At 51.6% G+C, this 23,346-nt stretch overlaps 6 protein-coding genes across 6 annotated transcripts, besides 5 other annotated features; 4 read left to right on the top strand and 2 right to left on the bottom strand.

The window, feature by feature from the left end:
* Positions 1 to 846: 846 nt before the first annotated feature.
* Positions 847 to 3,195, top strand: ACLA_023390 (fungal specific transcription factor domain-containing protein; the record flags this gene model as incomplete). The annotated part of the gene is made up of 5 exons (XM_001269050.1): positions 847 to 916; positions 1,036 to 1,467; positions 1,538 to 1,569; positions 1,751 to 2,984; positions 3,038 to 3,195. 5 exons carry the CDS (start codon positions 847 to 849, stop codon positions 3,193 to 3,195), a joined length of 1,926 nt encoding a protein of 641 aa, XP_001269051.1.
* Positions 3,196 to 3,800: 605 nt separating this feature from the next.
* On the top strand, positions 3,801 to 16,168 carry ACLA_023380 (putative equisetin synthetase; the record flags this gene model as incomplete). Its single annotated transcript, XM_001269049.1, has 9 exons — positions 3,801 to 4,434; positions 4,501 to 5,136; positions 5,231 to 5,869; positions 5,939 to 8,051; positions 8,109 to 8,320; positions 8,382 to 10,632; positions 10,692 to 11,389; positions 11,447 to 13,252; positions 13,311 to 16,168. The coding sequence occupies 9 exons, from the start codon at positions 3,801 to 3,803 to the stop codon at positions 16,166 to 16,168; spliced, it is 11,847 nt and encodes a 3,948-aa protein (XP_001269050.1).
* A 1,142-nt stretch (positions 16,169 to 17,310) lies between these two features.
* Positions 17,311 to 18,027, top strand: ACLA_023370 (uncharacterized protein; the record flags this gene model as incomplete). Its single annotated transcript, XM_001269048.1, has 1 exon — positions 17,311 to 18,027. One exon carries the CDS (start codon positions 17,311 to 17,313, stop codon positions 18,025 to 18,027), a length of 717 nt encoding a protein of 238 aa, XP_001269049.1.
* A 368-nt stretch (positions 18,028 to 18,395) lies between these two features.
* ACLA_023360 (putative NADH-ubiquinone oxidoreductase 14 kDa subunit) lies at positions 18,396 to 18,819 on the bottom strand (the record flags this gene model as incomplete). The annotated part of the gene is made up of 2 exons (XM_001269047.1): positions 18,396 to 18,643; positions 18,786 to 18,819. The coding sequence occupies 2 exons, from the start codon at positions 18,817 to 18,819 to the stop codon at positions 18,396 to 18,398; spliced, it is 282 nt and encodes a 93-aa protein (XP_001269048.1).
* Positions 18,820 to 19,228: 409 nt separating this feature from the next.
* ACLA_023350 (BOD1/SHG1 domain-containing protein) lies at positions 19,229 to 21,621 on the top strand (the record flags this gene model as incomplete). The annotated part of the gene is made up of 2 exons (XM_001269046.1): positions 19,229 to 19,444; positions 19,507 to 21,621. The coding sequence occupies 2 exons, from the start codon at positions 19,229 to 19,231 to the stop codon at positions 21,619 to 21,621; spliced, it is 2,331 nt and encodes a 776-aa protein (XP_001269047.1).
* Positions 20,921 to 21,045: a microsatellite.
* Positions 20,928 to 20,963: a microsatellite.
* Positions 20,936 to 20,969: a microsatellite.
* Positions 20,966 to 21,026: a microsatellite.
* Positions 20,972 to 21,026: a microsatellite.
* A 363-nt stretch (positions 21,622 to 21,984) lies between the features above and the next one.
* On the bottom strand, positions 21,985 to 22,750 carry ACLA_023340 (eukaryotic translation initiation factor 4E; the record flags this gene model as incomplete). The annotated part of the gene is made up of 2 exons (XM_001269045.1): positions 21,985 to 22,220; positions 22,288 to 22,750. The coding sequence occupies 2 exons, from the start codon at positions 22,748 to 22,750 to the stop codon at positions 21,985 to 21,987; spliced, it is 699 nt and encodes a 232-aa protein (XP_001269046.1).
* Between the last annotated feature and the right edge of the window lie 596 nt (positions 22,751 to 23,346).

Below are 23,346 nucleotides of genomic sequence, written 5' to 3'. Positions count from 1 at the left end.
GAGCTTGCAGACCAATCCACGACCCTCCGCGGATGGTCGGAGTACCGATAACTACTAGGTAGTACTACTCTGTAAACCTCTTAGGTAGTTTTTAAGTTACAATTAAAGAACTTAGAACCCCCGGGCCCCCCTTAGTCTAATCCAATTTAGTATAGGTTTTATCCTAAAACTTGCGTAGTAAAGCTTAGCATAGCGAATCTATTTATATAGTACGGAGTATATTAGTATTGACTATTGACGATTGACCGTCCGAAATGTCCGAACAGCCCGGATATAAAGGTGGGGCAGCCAAGATACATAGCCAAACGGCCGATCCCAATCCCCACCTGCTCTCATCCTCCGAACTTCTACCTTCTACGGTTCTACCAGACTACCACATATACCCCATCGGGGAGAGCACGCAAAAATCCACAATTCCATTTACATATGAAATTGACCCTGTTGTCCAAATGTCGGATGTCATACATTCCGTAGACGGAGCAACTCAGCAACTGACTCCGTCTACCAATACCTCATCCGGGAGACTTCAGCCGCCATCTTCTAGGCGTCGAGACAAGCCCCAGCTTAGCTGCAATTCGTGTCGTCGGCGGAAGTGAGTAGCCCCCCCCCAATACCTAGTCACGCTGGTGCAGCCTTCGACTGGATCCGCAATCCTTCACCACATGTCTAATGCCCCAGAATCTGATACTGCTTGTCAGGGTGCGTTGCGATCGCCTACACCCATGTAGCAACTGCTCGAGTCGGGGACTTGGCTCCTCTTGCGTTTATACCAAGATCCCCACCTCGACCGCCTCTTCTCCTGCACAAGCAGCCTCGCCAAGCCGCCTTCAAGTTCCCGCCACCAATATGCAGGATCGCATCAATCAGCTGGAGAGTCTAGTTCTGGAACTCATGCACCAGACCGAGTCAAGACCTCGTAAGTAAATTTTAGAGCCTTCTCGAATTCCCCACGGATGTAGGGTGTCAGATTCTCCGAATGAGTTCTTTGTGCCCGGCACATCTATCCGAACTGAAAAAAAGCTCACGGAGTCATAGGTGAATCATCATTCGAAGACCTCCAACACATGACACCTGATCAACGCGCACGGAGTAACCGATTCGATCCACGCGAAAATTTGGAGCGAGCCACCGTGGTGGGATACGAAACGCAGCATGATGTCTCGCCGTCCCCATCAGACTATGGTAGCTTCAGGACTCCAGAGACAGGTGTCAATTATGTTAGTAGCTCGCATTGGGCTGCGGTGCTGGATAGTATTACCGATCTACGGAATCATATCGCACGGGATGAGGAGGCTCACCCGCGGATGTTGGATCCTGTCCAGCCACCGGCAAGCTTCCCCAAACCCCAATTGCTCTACAGCTGTGCAATGCATGAAACCTCTGCCTCGATTCTCAAATCTCTTCCTCCTCGCCCTACTGTTGACAGATTAATTTCCCGTTACTTCAACGTCCTCGACATAGCCCCTGGTATGCCATCCACCCTCCCCATCCATTTTGACCAACACCCTGATCTGGATTCGGACTGACTAGAAATCAGGCATTGTGCACAGTGGCAAATTTCTCCGAGAGGTATGTCCGATTTGGTCTTTCTATTCAAGATTCTCCTGGCCATTCCCAGCTGTAGACCTGGTCCGACCATCCAAACACAAGCTAATCCTGTTAATAGTATGAAGAGTTTTGGAAGGCACCACATGCCACCCCAATCTTGTGGGTTGGCATTCTGTTTAGTATAATATGTCTGTCGACACAGCTCCAGCAGGCCTTTGCCAGTACCGAAGGGTCCTCTCCTACACTCGGACACTCAGGAAAGACATCACGGGTTGGAGATAGCCAAGCGTTGGCAGAGACGTACAAAGAGAAGGCCATACAGTGCCTCCTCCTGGGTCATTACACAAAGGGTGGACCGTACGTCTTGGAGACACTGATTCTCTACTTCCTGATCGAGAATTTCCACCTCAAAGACATGGAAATTGGTATCTGGGTCCTGGTGGGCAACATAGTACAGATTGCCATACACATGGGCTATCACCGCGATGCGAAACATTTCCCATCCATTTCCCCCTTCGCCGGTGAGATGAGGAGGCGTGTCTGGGCAATGATCGTCCAGTTGGATTTTAGCGTCTCCACGCAGTTGGGGCTTCCCAGGCTGGTCAAAGAAAGTGACACCGATACTGCCGAGCCACGGAACCTGAACGATTCAGACTTTGATGAGGATATTTCCACATTGCCCGTTTCTAAGCCGGAGACCGAGGTGACACCTACCCTCTACGTCCTGGCCAAGCTACGGCTGCTCTCAGTAGGAGCCAAGGTCGCTGATGTGGCCACGGAGCCCCACCCACATTCATACGCCGAGATCCTGAAGCTTGACCAACGAATTAACGAGGCTAGGGACAAGATTCCATCTAGTCTGAAGTGGACTGGCCTTGCATCATCCCTCAATGTTCCATCTCAGATCATGATTCAAAGAATCTGGCTGGAAGTGATCATCCAGCAATTGAAGATTATCTTGCACAGGAAGTTCCTAGAGCCCTCTCGCCTTCACCAGCAATATGACCGCTCACGCTCAGCATGCTTGGATGCTGCGATGCAGATTTTAGAATTGCAGCGTCTTGTTGACGAAGAGACTTCGGCAGATGGCCTGTTATACCAAAGCCGCTGGAGAGTTTCTTCTGCTTTCATAAACGACTTCCTTCTAGCCACGAGTGTGCTTTGCTTCTATGTTCAAACACATAATAAGGAACAGGACACAAACCTTGACAATTCAAGAGACTCTGAAGTTGAGCTAGACATGGACAGAATCAGATCTCTCTTAAGAACATCCCAGTCCATCTGGTGTCGGCAATGTGCCAGCTCAAGAGAGGCTCGAAAAGCCGTCGCGGCCCTTAATTACGTTCTAGATGACTCTCGGGTAAGGGCTGAGCTCCATACATCGGAAGAGGCATCGCCCTCTGCTGTTCCGGCCACAGCCGTCTCTTACTTTCCAGGTAAGCATTCTTCTGGATTTTCGGTCAAGTGGATGAGTTGCCAACAATTGTAGGCTACTCGGACTTCACATCGAACTACGATCTTTCCAGTATGGCCCTGGGATCTACAATGGAAGGAATGACATGGCCCATATTCACGGCAAACCTGAACAATGATGTCGAGCAGTGGCTTGGAGGAACTGGCTCCCAACATATGGATATGACATTGTGAGCGTTGTTTATGATGGATTGGATGCGCCGTCGCCTCCGTGCGTGCAAAGTCACAGAGGTGAGATCTCACACCTGGCATTCTAGCTGTTCAAGTGGGTTAGATCTCCTCGTCCGAACCAGAGGAGCGCGCCAATGCCACAAAACGGCCATGGAATCTTCGTGGTGAAGTTTCACGATGCTAAAGCACTTTCAATCAATAGCAAGTTGAACAGAGACAAAGCCAAAAATGAGATACGGGACGGGTTTTAAAACCTACAGCCAGTACACTTTACAAACCAGGTATGTAAGAGCTGCTATTTTCTGTGGCTTTGTAACGACCAGACTAATACCTCGCCCCTTCGGAAAATTTCGGTCATGCAATGCGATGGATCCAAACTAAGGTGGTCTTTAGACTGAAAAGAATTCGGTACTCTTCGGGCCCCAGTAAAACCTAGTGGCCAAATTGCATGCATTGCTCTGCTTAGTACACAATGCCGAACTCGTTGTCAGTTCGCTTGAGCCAGGTATATGAGACCAGCTATATCAGATGGCTAATCAGGAATCCAAGTCGCTCTTACACAGGATTCTGACCCATTCTACTGTCTCATTCAACGAGGAATTATCAAAATGCCACCACTGGAGCCCATTGCCGTCATAGGGACCGCCTGTCGCTTTCCAGGTGGCTCAGATACGCCGTCAAAGCTTTGGGAGCTCCTTCAAGAGCCAAGAGACCTGCTTCAGAAGGTCTCTGAGCGCCGGCGCTGGCACCCCGATGCTTTCTATCACAGCGAACCTGAACATCATGGCACAACTGATGTGCAGACATCTTACTTCCTTGATGAAGATCCTGCAGACTTTGACAATGCTTTCTTCAATATCCAGCCGTCAGAATGTGAGGCTGTGGACCCCCAGCAAAGAATGTTGATGGAGACTGTCTATGACTCGCTCTGCTCGGCTGGGCAGACTATCGAAGGGCTTCGCGGCTCATCGACTGCGATTATTGTTGGCACGATGTGTGATGATTGGAGTGGTATCTTGTACAAAGATTGGGAGACTATTCCACAGTATAGCGCTACTGGAATGAGCCGCAGTATTATGTCAAACCGTATCTCTTACTTCTTCGACTGGCACGGCCCATCGATGACGCTCGATACGGCTTGTTCCTCGAGTTTGGTTGCTGTTCACCTGGCAATTCAAGCCTTACGCAATGGAGAATCCGAGGTAGCGGTCGCCGCCGGTGCCAATCTCCTGCTCAGTCCAGGTAAGCCTCGATAATAATTTTTTTCTTCTTTCACAATGAAAGGAATTCTTAGCTGATTGCGTAAAGGCATGTATATTGCCGAGTCAAATCTTCACATGCTGTCTCCCACCGGAAGGTCAAAGATGTGGGATAAAGATGTCGACGGATACGCCCGAGGTGAAGGAATCGCATCTGTCGTCCTGAAGCCCCTGAGTGCCGCGCTTCGGGACGGGGATCACATCGAGTGCCTCATTCGTGCTACCGGAGTCAATCAGGATGGAAGGACCAGGGGGTTGACGATGCCGAGTGCGACAGCGCAAGCTACACTGATTTGTGAAACTTACGCCCGAGCTGGCCTGGACATTGAGAAGTCCGAAGACCGCCCCCAGTTCTTCCACGCCCATGGAACAGGCACCCCAGCAGGAGACCCCCAGGAGGCTGAGGCGATCAGCAAGGCATTTTATGGAAATGGTGCGTCGGATACATTATATGTTGGATCCATCAAAACCATCATTGGCCACACGGAAGGTACTGCAGGATTGGCAAGTCTTATCGGGACATCGCTGGCACTTCAGCACGGTGTCATCCCGCCCAATATGCACTTCAACGCGCTTAATCCCAGGATCGCGCCTTTCTATAGCAACCTGGAGGTTCCCACGTCTGCGCAACCCTGGCCAAAGCTTCAACCAGGTCAGATCCGAAGAGCGAGTGTCAACAGTTTCGGTAAGAGAGCCAAATGGCTTGACGGCATTGCTTATGATGTCGTGAATGGATTTTATTCTGCTGAAGAACAGGCTAATTGAGGGGATCTTTCTAGGATTTGGCGGCACCAATGCTCACGCTATCATTGAAGCCTACGAGGCACCTCTTGTCTCACCTTCTGTTGGCACGCTCTTCTCTCCCTTGACCATCTCAGCTGCTACCGACAAGTCACTACGGGCTGCACTGTCGTCTTACGCTGACTATCTGAAGGCCAACCCCCAAGTGTCTCTCCGTGATGTTGCTTACACCATCCAGGAAAGGCGCTCTACACTCGCGTTCCGTGCTGCCATTGTTGCTTCTAGTATGGAAGAGGCCGCGCAAAAGATTGAAACACTTCTTAGCAGCGAAGACGCGCCTGAGCTAAGTACAAAGCACTTTGCTGTCGGGTCTCCGCGCATATTGGGAGTTTTCACAGGACAGGGCGCCCAATGGCCTCGCATGGGCGCCAAGCTAGTTGAATCCTCTCCATTCGTCGCGAAGCGGCTGGATGAGCTGGATGCAGCGCTAGCATCGCTGGCGGAGGATGTCCGGCCGGAATGGACACTCAGGGAACAGATCCTCGCAGATGCATCCACATCGAGAGTTCTTGAAGCCGCCATATCGCAACCCCTCTGCACGGCTGTGCAGATTTTGGTCGTTGACCTGCTGAGGGAAGCGGGCGTCAAACTCGACGCTGTCGTTGGTCACTCTTCAGGTATCTAGTTCTTTTTATTGCTCATGCCAAATTAATATTCCGTGTAGAATACTTGCTGACTCAAAATAGGAGAAATTGGAGCAGCCTATGCAGCAGGATTGCTGTCAGCCACTGGTGCCATCCGAATCGCCTACCTGCGCGGCTTTTACGCTAAGCTTGCCGGGTCGTCGAGCGGTGCCAAAGGAGCTATGATGGCTGTCGGAACATCGGTCGAAGATGCCTCTGACTTTTGTGAGCTGGAAGACTTCCAAGGCAAGATTCAAGTTGCTGCTGTTAATTCTTCCTCGAGCATTACGCTCTCTGGTGACGAGGACGTCGTGGCAGCAGCTGTTGAGATCTTCAAAGATGAAGGTAAGTTCGCACGCCAGCTCCAGGTCGATACCGCGTATCATTCAGCACACATGATACCATGCTCGAAACCGTATCTCGCAGCCCTAGAGTCTGTTAGCGACGCTAGTACCACAGACGCAAGCACCGAAGGCAAGCCCGTGTGGCATTCGAGCGTCCTAGACGGAAAGATCATGACCCAGGATAGCCTCGATTCGCAATATTGGGTGTCCAACATGACAAATACTGTGCTCTTTGCTCCGGCAGTCCAAGCTGCAGTCGCTCAAAGTGGGCCTTTCACCCTGGCACTAGAGCTTGGACCACACGCGGCGCTGAAAGGTCCGTGTCTGGACACTCTCGCAGAAGCTCTGGGAGACCGAATTCCTTATTCTGGAGTTCTCTCTCGAAACAAAGACGACGTATCACAGGTTTCCACAGCCCTGGGCTTCGTGTGGTCGAATCTGGGTGCGGGATCGGTCTCTTTCGATGCATTCGAAAAGTCAGTGTCTGGTGACGCCGCGGGGCGCCACATAGTTACCAACCTCCCTAAGTATGAGTTTGATCACTCAAAGACATTTTGGAATCTTTCCAGAGCCGGGGGCGCTCAATTAATCAACCCTCACCCTCCACACCCGATACTAGGCAAGCGGTGCGTGGACCGGGAAACCTCTGACGAGATCCAATGGCGCAACATCCTCAGCCCCAAGGAAATTCCATGGCTCAAAGGTCATAGAATCCAGGGCGGTATTGTCTTCCCCGCAGCAGGCTTCGTGGCTATGGCTGTCGAGTCCACAAAGGCCCTCGCCGGCAAGTCGAGCATCAGCCTGATCAAAATCGAAAATCTTTTCATTGGCCGAGCTATTGCTTTCAATGACGAGAGCTCATCTGTTGAGTCCCTTTTCAGCCTCACGATAATACCTTCGGGAGAGAATACCATTAAGGCAAAGTTTACTTGTCATTCCGGTCCTCCCCATGAACCCAAAACGCCGATGGGACTCAACGCCGAGGGATTGGTGACTGTGACGCTGGCGGAGCCAGATGCCGACGCAATTCCCTTCTTTGAGCCTGAAGATTTCAATATGACCGAAATCGAGCCTGCCCGGTTCTACGATCAGTTCCAGAAGCTGGAGTATGAGTACTCGCCACCTTTCCGCGGTATGCTCTCGATTCAGCGCAAGAAGGCCTATGCAAAGGGAATTATTGAGGATCAGTCGGGATCTGAGTGGGAGGATCAACTGCTCATTCATCCAGGCATGCTTGATACTGCCTTTCAGTCTTCGTCGGCGGCCTTCAGCTGCCCAGGAGATGGAATGATGTGGGGTCTTTATATTCCTGCAGGGATAGAGTCAATTATCATTAACCCCTTATTCACCGCCGATGGCGCAGGCAAGCAGCAAAAATTGCCATGGGAATCAATTGCCCGAAGCATGAAGAAGGCTCGAAGCACCATGGACATCAATATTTTCTCTCAAGACAAGTCCCATACCTTCATACAGGTTGAAGGCCTTGAGTTGATGCCCTTCACAGCTGCTCGACCCGAGGATGATGCCGTCATCTTCTCCAAGCTCAAATATGACATTGACCGGCCCAGCGGCGATGTTGCTGTCATCGACGATGGATTCACCGCCGAGGCGCTGGAAAATGCCATCAAGGGAGAGCGCGTGTCGTTCTACTACTTACGCCAGCTTGTTGAGACCATCACGTCCGAGGAGAAAGCTATTGCGCTACCGTACTACCGACATCTACTTAATTGGGCCAGTCACGTTGTTGACCAGGTCAAGAGCGGCAAGAACCCTTTCGTGCCCTCAAGCTGGCAACAAGACACAGAGGAACAGATCAGAGCCATCTGGGATGAGTATGTATAACCCCCAGATTTACCAAGGGCGTGACATCATTAACAAAGCGCTTCTAGATATGGTGATCGAGTTGATGTGCGCCTTATCGAATCTGTGGGCAAGAGTCTCCCAGGCGTCATCCGCACGGGAACCAGTATCCTTGAGCATATGGAAGGATTGTTCGAATTCTATGATCAGGGTCTTGGTCTCGACATGGCAAATCGCCACCTAGCGCGCATGGTCACACACATCGGTCATCGCTACCCACAAATGAAGATCCTCGAAGTTGGTAAGGAGACCTATACCTTCGCCCCTGTATCCAACGGTGATGCTGACTGAAATAATTGAAGGTGCTGGAACTGGTGGGTCTACGAGAACGATACTATCTCATCTGGGCGACATGTTTTCCAGCTACACCTACACCGACATCTCCAGCGGATTCTTTGAAGCTGCTCAGGAGCGCTTCAAGGATTTTGAAAGCCGTATGGTCTACAAGACATTCGACATGGAGCGGCCCCCGGCATCTCAAGGCTTCATTGAGGGATCGTACGATGTCATTCTAGCCTCCAATGTCCTGCATGCAACAGACAAACTGGAAGAGATGATGACTCACGTCCGCCAGCTCCTCAAACCTGGTGGCTATCTTGTTTGTCTAGAGCTCACGGGCAATGATACCATGCGTGTTGGCCTGCCTATGGGAAGCTTGCCAGGTTGGTGGGTAGGAGCAGAGAATGGGCGACCATGGGGACCAACGGTGACATTGCCACAATGGGATACTTTGCTACGCAAGTGCGGCTTCGGAGGAATTGACACAAGCACGCCGTTGCTTCACAGACTTCATGTTTCTACAGTATTTGCAGCACAAGCTGTTGACGACCGTATTACGATGCTTCGAGCCCCTCTGGCGTCAATCAATGCCCTTCCACCTACCGATGCCCCACGACTTGTTGTCATTGGCGGACAAGGGCTCGCAACCCACCGCATTGCAGAGCAGGTTTCGAGCCTTCTGGCTCCCAGATTTAGTGAAGTTGTGCGCGTCACCTCCGTTGACGAACTGGACTTGGACGTGCTCCAGTATTCGAGCACTGTACTGTCACTCACAGAGCTTGACGAGCCTCTTTTCAAAGTCTTTACAGAAGCAAAGCTCGACGCTCTCAAGATACTCTGGCGCCAGGCAGGCAAGATTCTTTGGGCTACCCGAGGCGCCAGGGCGGAGGAACCGTTCTCGTCCATGATGCTTGGACTTGGAAGGGCCATGACTCACGAATATCCGAATATGTCCTTGCAAATCCTTGATCTCGACGCATTTGAAGATGAAGAAAAGACGGCCCAGCTGCTAGCCGGAGATATTCTACGCTTGGAAGTCTTGATTAAATGGCAGTATGAAGCTCAGGGTGAAGTGGACTTTCTCTGGTCCTTTGAACCCGAGGTGTGCTATGAGGCCGGCTCTAGATTCATCCCCCGGCTATACAAGTGCGAGCCCGCCAACGAGCGATACAACAGTGCTCGGCGCCCAGTCACACGGAATATCAGTTTCCAAGAACCCTTGACATTTGTCTCCGAGGGCTCTTCGTATGAGATTCAGCAACCTTCACCCCTCCGCGTCACGACTGTGCCACTTGAGCCCGCTGAAACCAACATTATTCAAGTCTCCCATTTCATTTTTCAGACCATCGAAATTTGCTCTCTTGGTAGACTCATGCTCTGTGCTGGCACCGACCAATCTACTGGAAAACAATTGCTTGCCCTGTCGCACTCAACAGAGGCTCGACCAACGGTCTTGGCAGACTGGACTGTGTCTCTCTCCACCAAAGCCACCAATGTGGCTAAAACTCTAGCCACTGTTGCTTCTCATATAATCGCAATCGATATCCTCAAGTTGGCCCATGATGGAAGTGCCATCGTTGTCCACGAGCCTGGTGAGCTGATTGGCACAGCTTTGACGCAGCACGCCCAGAAATCCTCGATTCAAGTGGTGATAACTACCTCAAATAAGGACAAATTGCCCGAAGGATGGCTTTACCTCCCTGAAAACCTCCCTCGTCGGCTTATTAAGAAAGCTCTGCCGGCTTCTATCTCGTTTTTCGCCGATTTTTCCACAGCTCCTGGCTCCATCACATCTGGCCAGCGTATTGGCGAGTGCATTCCTACGGTTTGCGCCAAGTATACCTCCGACGACTTCTATGGTACGACAACTGAGCTTCAGCCTGGAGCCTCGTCGAAGCAGATTGCAGAGGTATTCAAAGCGGCATGTGATGCAGCTTTTGAGAGCCAAGGCCAAGCTGGAAATCCTGTTTGTATCCGCATTCAGGATATTGCAGGCTTTTCAATGGCCGATGCGCCTTTGGCGGTCGTTGAGTGCGTGGAACTGACCACCCCCATTCCCGCTAAAGTCCAGGCAATAGACTCAGGAGTGATCTTCCGAGCCGACAAGACTTATTTTCTGGTCGGTATGTCAGGACAGGTCGGACAATCTCTCTGCCAGTGGATGGTAGAACATGGCGCTAGGTTTGTTGTTTTGACGAGCCGGCGGCCCCAGGTGCACCCTGAGTTCATCAAGTCAATGGAGTCCATGGGCGCTACTGTCAAGGCCTTTCCTCTGTGAGTATCACACGCCACCCAATCGGAAATCTGTTCTTTTCCTCTAACAATCTTTGCAGCGATATTACCAAGCGAGAGTCCCTTCACGAGTGTTACAAGGAGATTTCCAAAACAATGCCTCAAATCGCAGGTGTAGCCCAAGGAGCTATGGTGCTTAGGGACTCTATGTTTGATGGGCTGACTTTCGAGAATATGACCACCGTCCTGGACCCGAAGGTCACTGGTACGCAGCTCCTGGACGAGCTTTTCTACGACGCGCCCCTAGACTTTTTCATCGTCATGTCGTCTTTGACTTCCGTCGTCGGAAACAGTGGCCAGAGCAACTACACAGCAGCCAACATGTTCATGGTGGCGCTTGCAGAGCAACGCAAAAGACGGGGCGTCGCTGGCTCTGCCATCGCTATTAGCTCCCTGATTGGCATCGGGTACGTCGAGCGCTCGTCAGACTTTGATGCTGAATACTTCGAGAAGATTGGGTACAGAAACATATCCGAGCCAGACCTACATCAACTATTCGCCGAGGCTATCCTTGTTGGTCAACCAGGCTGCCGCGAGTGCTCAGAGATTACGACGGGCATCATGCCGTTTTATCCCGAGAGGAATGCTAAGGCACAGTTCTTCGAAGACATCCGCTTCAATCACTTCATTCTCGAACATCAGGATGCCCAGAACTCCGGCGGTAAAAGTTACGGGCTCCCTGTGCGAGTACAGCTGGCTGAGGCCAAAACGAAAGATGAGGCTATCGCTATTATCAAAGGTACGTGAGCAGCGTTTGAAAGTCTAGGGGATGGTGATCTAGCTAACTCGAATGCAGAGGGCTTCCTCACGCGACTAAGGCGTACATTGATGATATCCCAAGATGAAGCTGTCAATGAGAAGGCATCCCTCGTGGAACAGGGCATTGACTCGCTAATGGCAGTTGAACTAAGATCGTGGTTCTTGAAAGAACTTGAAGTCGACATCCCAGTTCTCAAGATTTTGGGTGGAAGCTCTATCACTGACCTTCTTGCTGAGTCCATGGAACGCGTGCCAACAACAGTAGTGGATTTTAATGCGCTAACAAACACCAAGATTGCAGCCCCTGCAATAGAGGCAAAAAAAGCCCCTAGCTTGTCTTCTTCCGAATCTCAAAGTACAAAGGAGTCAACGTCCGAGACAGGCACACCACCAGTGATTGGAACGCCACTTACTGAGTTGGCAGAATTAGTAATGGATGTGAAGATAGTCGATGACAATATTAAAGTCTCACAGGCAGCTAAGGAAGAGAGCTTTCCGATGTCTTACGGCCAAGATCGATTCTGGTTCTTGAGTGACTACCTCAAAGACAAGACGAGCTTTAATATGACGGTCATGTTCAAGTTAAGCGGTAAGCTTCAGGTGAACCGTCTTGAGCATGCTGTTCGGACTGTCGCTCAACGCCATGACGCGTTAAGAACCAGGTTCTTTTGGCTCGGAGAGGGTGACACACGCACCCCCATGCAAGGTATCCTTTCTGAGTCGCCCATTCACCTGGAGCACGTCAAGCTCGAATCAGAGGCAGATGCGAAGGAGGAACTACGCAAGATGCATGAATACGTCTGGGATCTGAACTCGTGGCAGGCGGCAAGAATGGTTCTCCTCACCATTGACGACAACACGCACTACTTCATGGTTAGTGGTCATCACATATCGTGGGATGGTTACAGCTTCAATGTCCTCTTTGTCGACCTCGATGCGGCCTACAGCGGACGGCCGCTGCCACCCCTGGACACTAATTCCCAGTATCCGGCCTTCGCCTCGTGGCAGAGAGAGTCTTATGAGAAGGGTGACATGAAACAGGCGATTGAGAACTACTACCGTCCTATGATTGATCCTCACGCCAAGGCAATTCCTCTCTTTCCCTTTGCGAAGTCTCCGACTCGGCCATTGCTCGACCACTTTGAGCAGTTTGAGGCCAAAGCCACCCTTCAGCCGGCTCTTGTCTCAAAACTCAAGAAGCTCTCTCGGAAGAATAACGCAACCATGTTCCACCTCTATCTTGCTGCTCTCCAGACGCTTGTCTTCAGTCTCCTCCGCGAGGAGAAGGATTTCTACCTTGGACTAGCAGATGCCAATCGCATTGACAAAAGCTTTATGGGAAGCCTTGGCTTTTTCCTCAACCTCTTGCCCGTGCGCTTTGATAGGAGCGCTCCTGGTACGAAGATCAGTGATATCATCAAGGACACGCGTAACAAGGCATATAAGGCACTTGAAAACTCATCGGTGCCCTGGAATGTACTTCTGGATGAGCTAAAGATACCGCGTACGAACACGGAGGCGCCCATCTTCCAGTTGTTTGTCGACTACCGTCAGATTACTCGTGATAGAGCGCAGTGGTGTGGGTGTAATCTGAGCGATGAGGATTGGCTGAACGCGCGAAATGGCTATGACCTCACGCTTGGTATCACGGATAATCCCACAGGTGAATCCCTGCTGTCATTGCGCTTCCAGAAGAAGCTATACTCAGAGAGCAGCACTGAGCTTTTCCTCCGATCCTACGTGACTGTGCTGGAATCATTCGCCGACGGTGTCGATCTTGACGTCTCCGAGCTGCCACGCTGGGCTCCCAGTGACATCGAAGCGGTTATGGAGGCCGGTAAAGGTGAGGATTTCAGCTCTCTAATGATATGTATCAGAGATTGAAACTAAATACTATCAAGGACCGACTCTTGAACTCGAATGGCCGGCGACCGTGTCTCATCGCATCGATCAGATGATCGAAGAGCATACGGCGCATCCGGCACTGAAAGATGGCCTCGGCAACCAATTAACATACGGCCAGATGGGAGAGCGTGTCAACGCGATTACGGCGGCTCTTGTCGCTGCTGACGTTACTGAAGGTACTCCAATCGGCGTCTTCCAGAATCCATCCGCCGACTGGATCTGTTCGATGCTCGCCATCTTCCGTGCTGGAGCTACATATGTGCCCTTGGATCCTCGCAACTCGATCGCCCGTATCGTTAGCATCGTCGAGAAAGCAAACCCTGTCGTTGTTTTAACTGACCGCTTCACTGCTTCGAAGATACCGCAGATCGGGGCTAGCAAGGCAATTCACATCGTCGTCTCGGATATTCCCACATCAGCCTCGACGCCTAACTCGCCAAACAAAGCCAAGCCGGAGTCTCGTGCAGTTCTTCTCTTCACGAGTGGCACTACCGGAAAGCCCAAGGGGGTCATGCTAACCCATGCTAATCTGCGAGCCCAGTGCGAGGGCTACTCGCGCATGGTCGACCTACCGCCGATGGTGTCGGTGGTCCTTCAGCAAACGATCTACAACTTTGACGTTTCGCTCGACCAGATCTTTGCTGCCCTTGCCGAAGGCGGCTGTCTCTATGTCGTGCCTGCCGAGAAGAGAGGGGACCCGGAAGCAATTACGCAGATCATGGCAGAGGAGGGCGTGACGTACACCGTTGCCACGCCTTCTGAGTACGAGACCTGGTTCCGATACGCTCCCGAAAATCTCGCGAATTGCAAATCATGGGGATATGCCTTTGGCGGGGGGGAACACCTGCACAGTGGGCTTATCAACGAGTTTGCCAAACTTGCAGCCCATCAGATTCCCGGGCTGAGACTATTCAACAACTACGGCCCCACGGAGGCCTCACTTGCCATCACAAAGGGTGAAGTTAAACATAGCGATCCTGATCTAGAGGATCACGTTCCCGCGGGCTGGATTATCCCAAACTATGCAGTTGCCGTGGTGGACGAAAAGCTGCAGCCTGTGCCATTCGAGACGTCGGGTGAGATTGTTGCTGGCGGTCCTGGTATTGCTGCTGGATACCTGGATCAAGTCGATCTGACCGAAGAGAAGTTCATCTCCGGAGACAGTATCCACCCACTGGCCGCAGCGAGCAGCAAGACGTGGTACCGTACTGGAGACTATGGCCGACTGCGCCAGGACGGGGCGCTGTACGTCGACGGCCGTATCCTGGGCGACTCGCAAGTCAAGATCCGCGGATTCCGTGTCGAATTGCAGGAGATAGAGGGCGTTCTACTCGAAGCCTCGAAAGGGGCATTGTCCCATGCCGTCGTCAGCGCCAGGGGCGCCGGAGAAGACCGCTTTCTGGCCGCCCATGTCGTCTTCACGACAGACTACCCGCAGCACCGCCGCGAATCCATACTTCAGCATCTCGAGTCGAAGCTCCCGCTACCGTCATATATGCAGCCGGCCGTTATCGTGGTCCTCGCCAACATCCCCGTCACCAGCAACTTCAAGTTGGATCGCAACGCTATCCAAGCGTTGCCCCTGCCAGAATATGATGGCCGTGGAGAGAACCTGGCCGATATCGAGAAAAAGGTAGCCCAGTTGTGGAGGGGTATCATTCCGCATGGTGTGCGCTCCCTGACGGCTGAGACTAACTTTTTCGACGTCGGCGGCAACTCGATTCTGCTCGTGAAGCTAAAGGCTGCGATGCAGCGCGAGCTGCAGGCAGCACCGCCATTGATTGATTTGATGAACTCCAGCACCTTGGAGGGTATGGCGCGGCACGTCAGAGCTTGCACGGCTACTGGGCTGCACGGCATCGACTGGGAGGCGGAGACCAGTGTCCCGGAATCTCTGCGCCAACTTGCGCGCGAGAACCTTCCACAAAAAGAGAAGAAAACCGAAAATCTTACCATTGTCCTGGCAGGGGCAACGGGCTACCTTGGCCGCCACATTTTGGCACGCCTAGTCGAGGCGCCAGAGATTGGCGAGATTCATTGTCTTGTCCGGAAGGAGAGCCTCGAGATGACCGACCGCAGCAGCCTTAAGGTCCGTCTCGTCACTGCAGACCTCACGCAGCCGAGACTGGGCCTCACAGAGGGAGAATTTATTGCCCTGGCAGAGAAGACTGATGTGATCGTTAATTGTGCTGCTAATCGCTCCTTCTGGGATGGTTACGATACATTGAGAACGGTCAACTTCGACGCCGTCAAGGAACTCGTTACTCTATCTGTGCGAGCTGGTGGGGCGCCACTGCATACTGTGTCATCCGGTGCGGTTGACGTTTATGGCGACAACAAACCGCCAGTGGAGGGTAGTGATGGCTACGTGGCTAGCAAGTGGTCTACAGAGCGATTCCTGGCAAACGCCTGGAAGGAACTTGGCACAAGGGTGTTTATACACCGACCTGTTGCTTCTTCTATGGAAGAGAAGAATAGCGAGGGTGATAAGGAGGCGATCCAGAACGATCTCAGTCAGATTCTCCGCATACTCGGCAAGAGGCCGGACTTCGCCGCTGTTAGTGGCTATGTCGATGTGACACCCGTGAAAATCGTTGTGGACGATATGGCTAAGTCTATCCTGACGGGAAGAGGCAACGATGGCGTGTGCGTCACAGAGCATAAGGGCCGATTGCGCCTACACATTCAGGACTTTGCGCACCACATAGAGAAGGACGACCAGCTGAAAGCACTGCCGACGATGAATCCGCTGTTCTGGTTTGCGGATGCAAAGAAGGCCGGATTCGCGCAGCTGATCACGGCGCACAGTTTGGTCATGAGTGACGGAAAGGAAGAGGTGGTTAGTCGACGGTAAAGGATTGGATCAAGCTTTCAAGTGATAGTCGATGTGGTACTAGTGGTAAATGGGTTGTTACATGTAGGATAAGATGTCTCCAGAGCTAGCGATATCGGGCTCTTTTGTTGTCTACGTGTGTTTGTGTTTTAAGTTAGGTCAATTTGAGAAATTACTTGATCTTGGTTCATGTTCGATTCAACAAGGCACCCGAGATTATACCACCTAACTGATGTCTGCTTAAGTTGCTTAAGCACCATCCCTGTGTACCGATACTGGCGCATTTACTGTCTATGTATCACAGTTAAATGAAACATCGACCGCCGTGCTTTTTTGACGGCACTTGTACTGCACAGTCTACGGGGTATATATGATTGCCGATCTGAGGCTGGAATTACGGCTTAGCACCCGTCGCAAGCGTTGTATCATTAAATCAGCCGATGGCTCTCTTTTATATATATATGGATGTAGAGCCAAATTGTTGTAGGTCTGGGGCGCACCGAATCGCGCTGTTCGAACCTACAAGGGGACTTGATAAATCTAATCTACTTTGCATTAAATATATACCCACCTGTCGGTCTACATTTTTTGGGTATCTATAGTCAACGGTCCTGGGAGTATAACATTGAAGTCACCGCTCTGATACTCACGCTTAAATGCACTCTATTGTGTTTTGGTCATGTTAAATAGTCTTGGGGGGTTGTGCATTACAATCCTCAAGAATCATCCTCAAATCACATCTGCTTCTTCTTCTTACCTAGTTGGTGGACCCTTGTCCAGTATCTGCCCTTTGACAGAATGCAACCTGATGCAGCTTGAATGCCTGGACTTTGATATGTCTCTTACATACTTTATCCGATTCAGAATCTAAATGCAAACAATGCTCAGCATCTGAATTTACTTGCTGCACACACCCCCTCCTTGATGTGAATACTGTCTAGAAGAAAGCCTCTCACACCAGATGTACAGGACAAATGCTCTGTTTCTTCCATTTACCATACCGCGTTAGGGTCAAGATATATCGCTGTTCTCTCGTCGTGGAAAGAGTATTCATCCGCCCTTTCATCTCGTTCGACTACCTTCTAGATCTTGATCGAGAAACTATCTATGGGACACCGAATCTTCCCCTCCTCTGGTCCTCAAAGCGCATACACAAAGAGGCAATGCCCATCTACCTCAGCGAGAACATCTTCTCCCTTGTCCAGGTCGACTTACTCGCTGCAGCGCGTGCCGAGCATCCGCGAGTCTTCGAGAACCTAAAACAGATTCGCAATCTCGAGCTCGTCTTCGACAGCCGCGACTACATCTACATGGCGCAGTTTTTCTCGCGGGAGCTACCAGGCATCGCAGGCGTGGTCCAAGAGACAACTGCTCCGTCTCGACACAAACGCAAAGTGATCGAGGACCTGGGCGGGATCCACGCTGACCTCGACATTCCTGGGATCTATCAATCCGAATCTGAGTCGGAAACGGAGGAGTCGCCCGTGGAGACGGAGGAGGTGCACGAGCAGCACATCGAGAACATGAAAGAGTACCTTTGGGGGCGGACGATGTGTTTCGTGCGGCAGACTTTCCAGCTGTCGAACCTCTACATTGATCTACGCCGATGTACCTGCATTCAGGGTTGCTGTCGTCTAGCTATGGAGGTGCTGGATTGGGGTTGGCTCCATGTTTGGATTCATGGTATGCCGAGTGAGATTCATGTGAGAGGCACCTCGAGACGGGAGAAGGCGATCATTGTCCAGTTGTTTGATAAGCAGCGATACCATGCGGGATTATGTGAAGAGGAACTCTTCGACCAGGGCAGAGCTGAGACCAAGAGCTGGGAAGTATACAGCGGTGTGTTCCGAAAGGTCCATCAAGGATTGCTAGAGCAGTAGCGTTAGGTAGTAAATACGGTGCAAGCTAGCTCGCAGTAGTAGTGAGGTGAGCGTCTAGTGGTCAGTCTTTAGCAGATACAGCAGTAAGCATTGATGTCGGCGCAAAAGAAAATGAATGATATTTACAGCAATCACGAAACAACGCAATGCCTCAGCTACTTCAGGCCGTAAGACTAGCTGTACCGTTCAACGCCACCAATACAGCATCGATTGTCCGCTTGTCGACCTAATTGAGATCAAGGGCCACGAGAAACGGATAACCTTCTGTATTTTGGTACAAATAATCGACTGGGCGTTTTTTCAATCCAGTAAAATGACACCCTGCTGCCCAGTCATGTAGCCTCCTCACTGACAACGAATTCACGAATTCACGAAGCTGCGGCGAGTGCCCCGGCGGCCGCGCTCAATGTGCCCTCGCGTTCGTCCCGTCTCCGACGCTTCTCCAAGATAGCCTCCCGCCGTTGTGCGAGCATCTTGAGCTGTCTGTTCTCAACACCCTGGAGCCAGTATCCGAAGCTTCCACCAACACCGGCGAACAAAGGGTACACCCAGAGGGACTCCTTGGCGAGGATAGGGCGCATTTCGATTCCGAGCTGCCAGAGACGGACGGCAATGCCTATATCAAAGTGACGTTAGACTCATGCATTATCCATGCGAGGGAGCTCCGCTTCAAGCAACAGGAACAAAGGACATTGCGGCAACAGGAAAAGAGATGAGAGTAATAGCTCGAGCCTAGGATATCCCCGGTAAGTACGTACCAAAGCCGCCCCAGAAGAGGACTTTGTGAACCATTGTGTTGTGGTGGACGCGGACTGCGCGGATGGGAGTGAGGAGGGGTTTCTGTTGGAGAATTCGGCTGGATAAAACTGCCGCAATGAAATTCGAGCAGTTCTTTTGTATAAAGGCCCAGACCGACGCAACAATGGGGCACGTTCAGCGGACAAGCGTTTCGAGATGAGGTTGCTTTCCTCCTCTCTCCCACTCAGGCCCGTCGAATCACCCGGCCGCAGTTCGCAATCCGTAGCGGACTATTATTGTTCCGTCCGACCGCCCTTCACTCAATCCGGTAATAATTATTTTGGGCGGAGAGTCCCTGCAGCCAGTTTCGCGTCGCGACCAGCATTATTTCTCATCCACGTTGAAAGGCCGCCTGGCGGCTCTCTGGTGACGAGCATTGGAATCATCAACTGACCTTTCAGTCATGGCTGGTCCAGACGAAATGTCAGATGTCCAGCCTAATGGCCTGAAAAGACCCTCACTGGATGTCGACAGCCTTCAGCGGAAGAAGTTCAAGACGGAAGAACTACCGTTAACAGCGGCGCAACATACAGCGATTGACGATCTGCTGCACGCATTCAAGAAGAAAGGAGGATTCGATAATGTTCGAAAGAAAGTCTGGGCTGAATTTCACGACGGGGTATGCTCCATTAATTTCTAATGTACTTTATGATCTTGTTCTAATGCTCGTATTCTGTATAGGAAGCAAAAACTGAATTCACAAAAATATTGATTCAGCTGGCGGAATCGGAGATTGATCGCGAACCGGAGCTCCTTTCTCGAGAAAGAGGAAAAGCTGCGACACTGATAGAGGGCGCGGCCGACCGGAGTGAAGTCTACAAAAGCGCGGAGAATCTTATTGATGCGCTGGCCTCGACACACTTGCAATTTATCCTAGACTCAGTCCGAGAGATTCGCCGTCAGCAAGTTGGCGAAGAGCTCGCTACGAAAGAGGAACAGGCTGGAAATAAGACAGATGAGGAATTTGCGGCATACGTTAAGGCGAAACGAGATATACGTGAACGAGAATGGCAGGAACAAATGCGCAAGCAAAGAGAGCTTGAAGAAGAGGAGGCTCGCCGAAAAGCCGAGGAAGATCGCAAGAGGCGCGAAATTGAACGCCAGAAGGAGGAGGAGGAACGGGCAAGGAGGAAAGAGCGCGAGGAGCAGCGACGCGCGGAGCGCGAACGTTTACGCGAGGAAGAGAGGAGACTTGAGGAGCAGAGGGAGAAAGAACGCCAGGAGAGGTATGAGCGCCGTCGTCGAGAGGAGCGGGAGAGATACCGTGATTGGGAGCGAGACAGGGATCGTGATCGCAGTCGCACCAGAGACAGGGACCGGGACCGTGATCGCGAGCGCGATCATGGTCGCACACCGAATCACAGACCCGAACGTGGCTACTCCCCTCGATATCGCGATCGTGATTCTAAGAGAGAGAAGTCCGCTACACCAAAGGAGCCAACTCCCGCTCCCCCACCACCAGCCGTGGCTGTGGATGATAAGTCCTTGGAAGAGGCTGCTCTCCAGATGCTGCTTAAAGAAGGCGAGGAACTTGCAGCTAAGGCAAGACAAAAGCCTGAGTTTGATTTCGAGGAGGCCGAGGCGATTGAGAATGGTCTTAAACCCCCACCGACCAAACCGAAGAGTACAGCTGAGTCGCGTTATTCAATTACGCCATTGAAGTCAGGCAGCCCCGCTGTCGACGTGGATCCAGCTCGAAAACGCGAATCTACCGTTGATCCTCGCGCGCGCAGGCGGGACGAGAGCAAAGATCGCAGTCGCTCGCGGCGGAGATTCACGCCCCGCTACGATGATGACCGTCGACGAGAGCGGTCTCGTGATGCCTCTACTCGCACCCGTGATCGCAATCCAGATGAGAGATTTGCCTTGCGGGACTTTAGGCCCCAACGATATGTCAGCTACCGCCCCGGTCGACGGAGTAGAAGCAGGTCAACGGTTCGCGGCTATGATCGCGATAGGGAGCGCGATGGGGATCGCAGCAGATTTCAGGATCGAGGCGGTGAACGGGAGAAGGATCGACTACGGGCTCGCTCTCGGCCCGCTGATGAAAGAGATCGGGACCGCGATCATCGTCCTCGAGATCCCAGTCGCGATCGAGACAGAGATCGAGACCGTGACCGAGATCGTGACCGTGACCGTGACCGAGATAGGGATCGGGATAGAGACCGGGATAGAGATCGGGATAGGGACCGAGATAGAGAAAGGGACCGGGACCGGGACCGTGATCAACGCCGTCGCAGTTACTACTCTCGGTCTAGATCACGCCCCAGACATCGACGACGTTCGCGGTCTGTCTCTCGCATTAGGGACCGACACCCAGATCGAAACCCGAATCAACCCCGAGACAAAGAGAGGGACCTTGAACGGGAGCGGGAGCGGGAGAGGGAGCCTGAGCCAAAGAAAGAAAAAGAACCAGATCAAGCTCGGGATCAGGAGCGGGATCGCAATGGCGAGCGGGGGAGATCTAAATCCCGCGCCCCCAATTCTTCTCGAAAGCAATCTCCCTCTCGCCGTTCACGGTCCCGACGGCATTCTCCAAGTCTTCTGGACATCGATCGGTACGTGCCTGCGACTAGCAATCGCAGTAGGTCTCCTCGGCGACGAGTGCGATCGCCGGAGCGCCCTGAGCGCGAGGAGCGTCGCGGGTTTGTGGAGATCGACCGCTACATACCGGGTGGTGAGCGAGACCGTGAAAGAGCTCGAGAGGGTGATCGAGCGAAGGAGAAGGAAAAGGCAAATGAGAAACCCAAAGAACAAGACAAGCCTGCCGAGCAATCACGTGGATTGGACGGCTGATCGGTGCAGGAACCCAGGCTTAGTCGAGGATAACGTCAAGGTTGGATGTTCCCTGCCGCCCGGTTGAATGTATCAAATATCGTGTCATGTATATTACGTTAGTTCTATTGATGGTCATGTATGATAGAAAAGCTAATGCTAATGTTGACCAAACAACGAACACGGGCATTGCTGCATTGCCTCTTGTCCTCTTTAATTATCTATACAATCAGCAACTTAAGTGCCTGTGGCCAAGTGAAGAGTCTGCAGGACACTGGGCATGAGAATATGTATTTTATACATCAAATTTGCTTGCAAAGAAGGAAAGGGAGCTAGGACGAGTCATCCAGCCATCGCATGTTCATACAAAGGAGATGTAACCGATCAAGATGACACATGAGCCGCAACAGCCTCGTGATAGCCATCATTTTCATCGTGACGTTTATAGAAATATGAATTTGGACCAGAACTGGTGGGCCGCAGCTCAGGTGATAGACGTTCAAGAATGGTCCGCTCGAGAATCTTAATGGAGCGCTCATTCGAGCCCAGCTTGTTCCAAACCGATATCATGTGCGAATTGAAGCGGACGGAGCTTGACACTCCAAGGACATGGTCATGTTCTAACAGGAGGCAATGAGTTAGAAAATTCTTGAACTCTTTGGGGGTATGGGTAAGGGGAAGCGATACCTTTCTCCAAGGCAGCCTGAAACTCATTCGCCATGCACAGTATAGCAATCTCGTGGAAGAACTCTTGGGCTTTGCTCTTCGGAACCCTGAACCTCCAACAACCCCCTTTCAGGTTCTCTGGATCTTCCCAGATCGGGCGGACGCCCTTACGGAAGATATGAACGGAGTCTCGCAATCGGACCTTGTCCCAGGGATAATTGTTGTAGACCCGGTAGAAAGTAGCAATATCGGCAACATCTTCGTGTAAGACATACAGTCTCTTGTCATAGTCCGTGGACTCGGAGTGCCGGTCGTACCAGACTGTCCAATGGTATTGAAATGGTAGCGGGCGTAACTTGCCGATGATGTTCTGATGTAGTGATTTCCTTGTAGTGGACGATGGACTCTCCGCTGCCTCTCTTGTTGGAGAGGTATCATCGGCTACGGGACTCTGATCATTGACATGTACTTTGGGCACAGTCATGATGAAGTATTGGACGAGTAACGCCAGGGATCTAATCAGTCTTGACGTCTGTAGAGCCTCGCACAAGAATATATCTTTTTGCAGGAAGACTCCCGTTCACTCAGACCAGCTGGAATATATTTAGATACTTGGAGATCAAGCCGAATAAGGAGAGGCTCAGTTCCTGTCTTTCTTGTTAGCACAGCTCAAAGACAAGTTGAAAGAAGCACAACATCGAGAGTAGATCAACCCTCTCCAATTTCAAGCATATTCATTGAATCTTATACCAAGTACTGTCATGAAGATTTGGATGAAGACTGGTTGGAGACATGGGTGATAGATATCTTGTGGATCTATCTGGGGAGCTGACCTGGTGTTCTATAGGAAGCGACAGACAGCACATACCTACTACGATCAACAAACAGCCAGTCGATTCGGCTCCAAAGGATCGGATCTGGTGCTCCAGAAAACGGAACAAAACAGTGACACTAACGAAGACAACAAAGTGACTTGCAGCAAGCCAAGCCCTGATGCAGAAACATAAAGTGAAGCTGCTGACAGGGGGCAAAGCGGGGTTGGCGAGAAGGTCTCTCTCTACTTAGGCGGGGGAAATCGCA

Source organism: Aspergillus clavatus, genomic scaffold (genome assembly GCF_000002715.2).
Source record: "Aspergillus clavatus NRRL 1 1099423829805 genomic scaffold, whole genome shotgun sequence".
Lineage (NCBI taxonomy): Eukaryota > Fungi > Ascomycota > Eurotiomycetes > Eurotiales > Aspergillaceae > Aspergillus > Aspergillus clavatus.
Note: the sequence above shows the minus strand (reverse complement) of the source record. Positions and strands in the feature narration are given on the sequence as shown.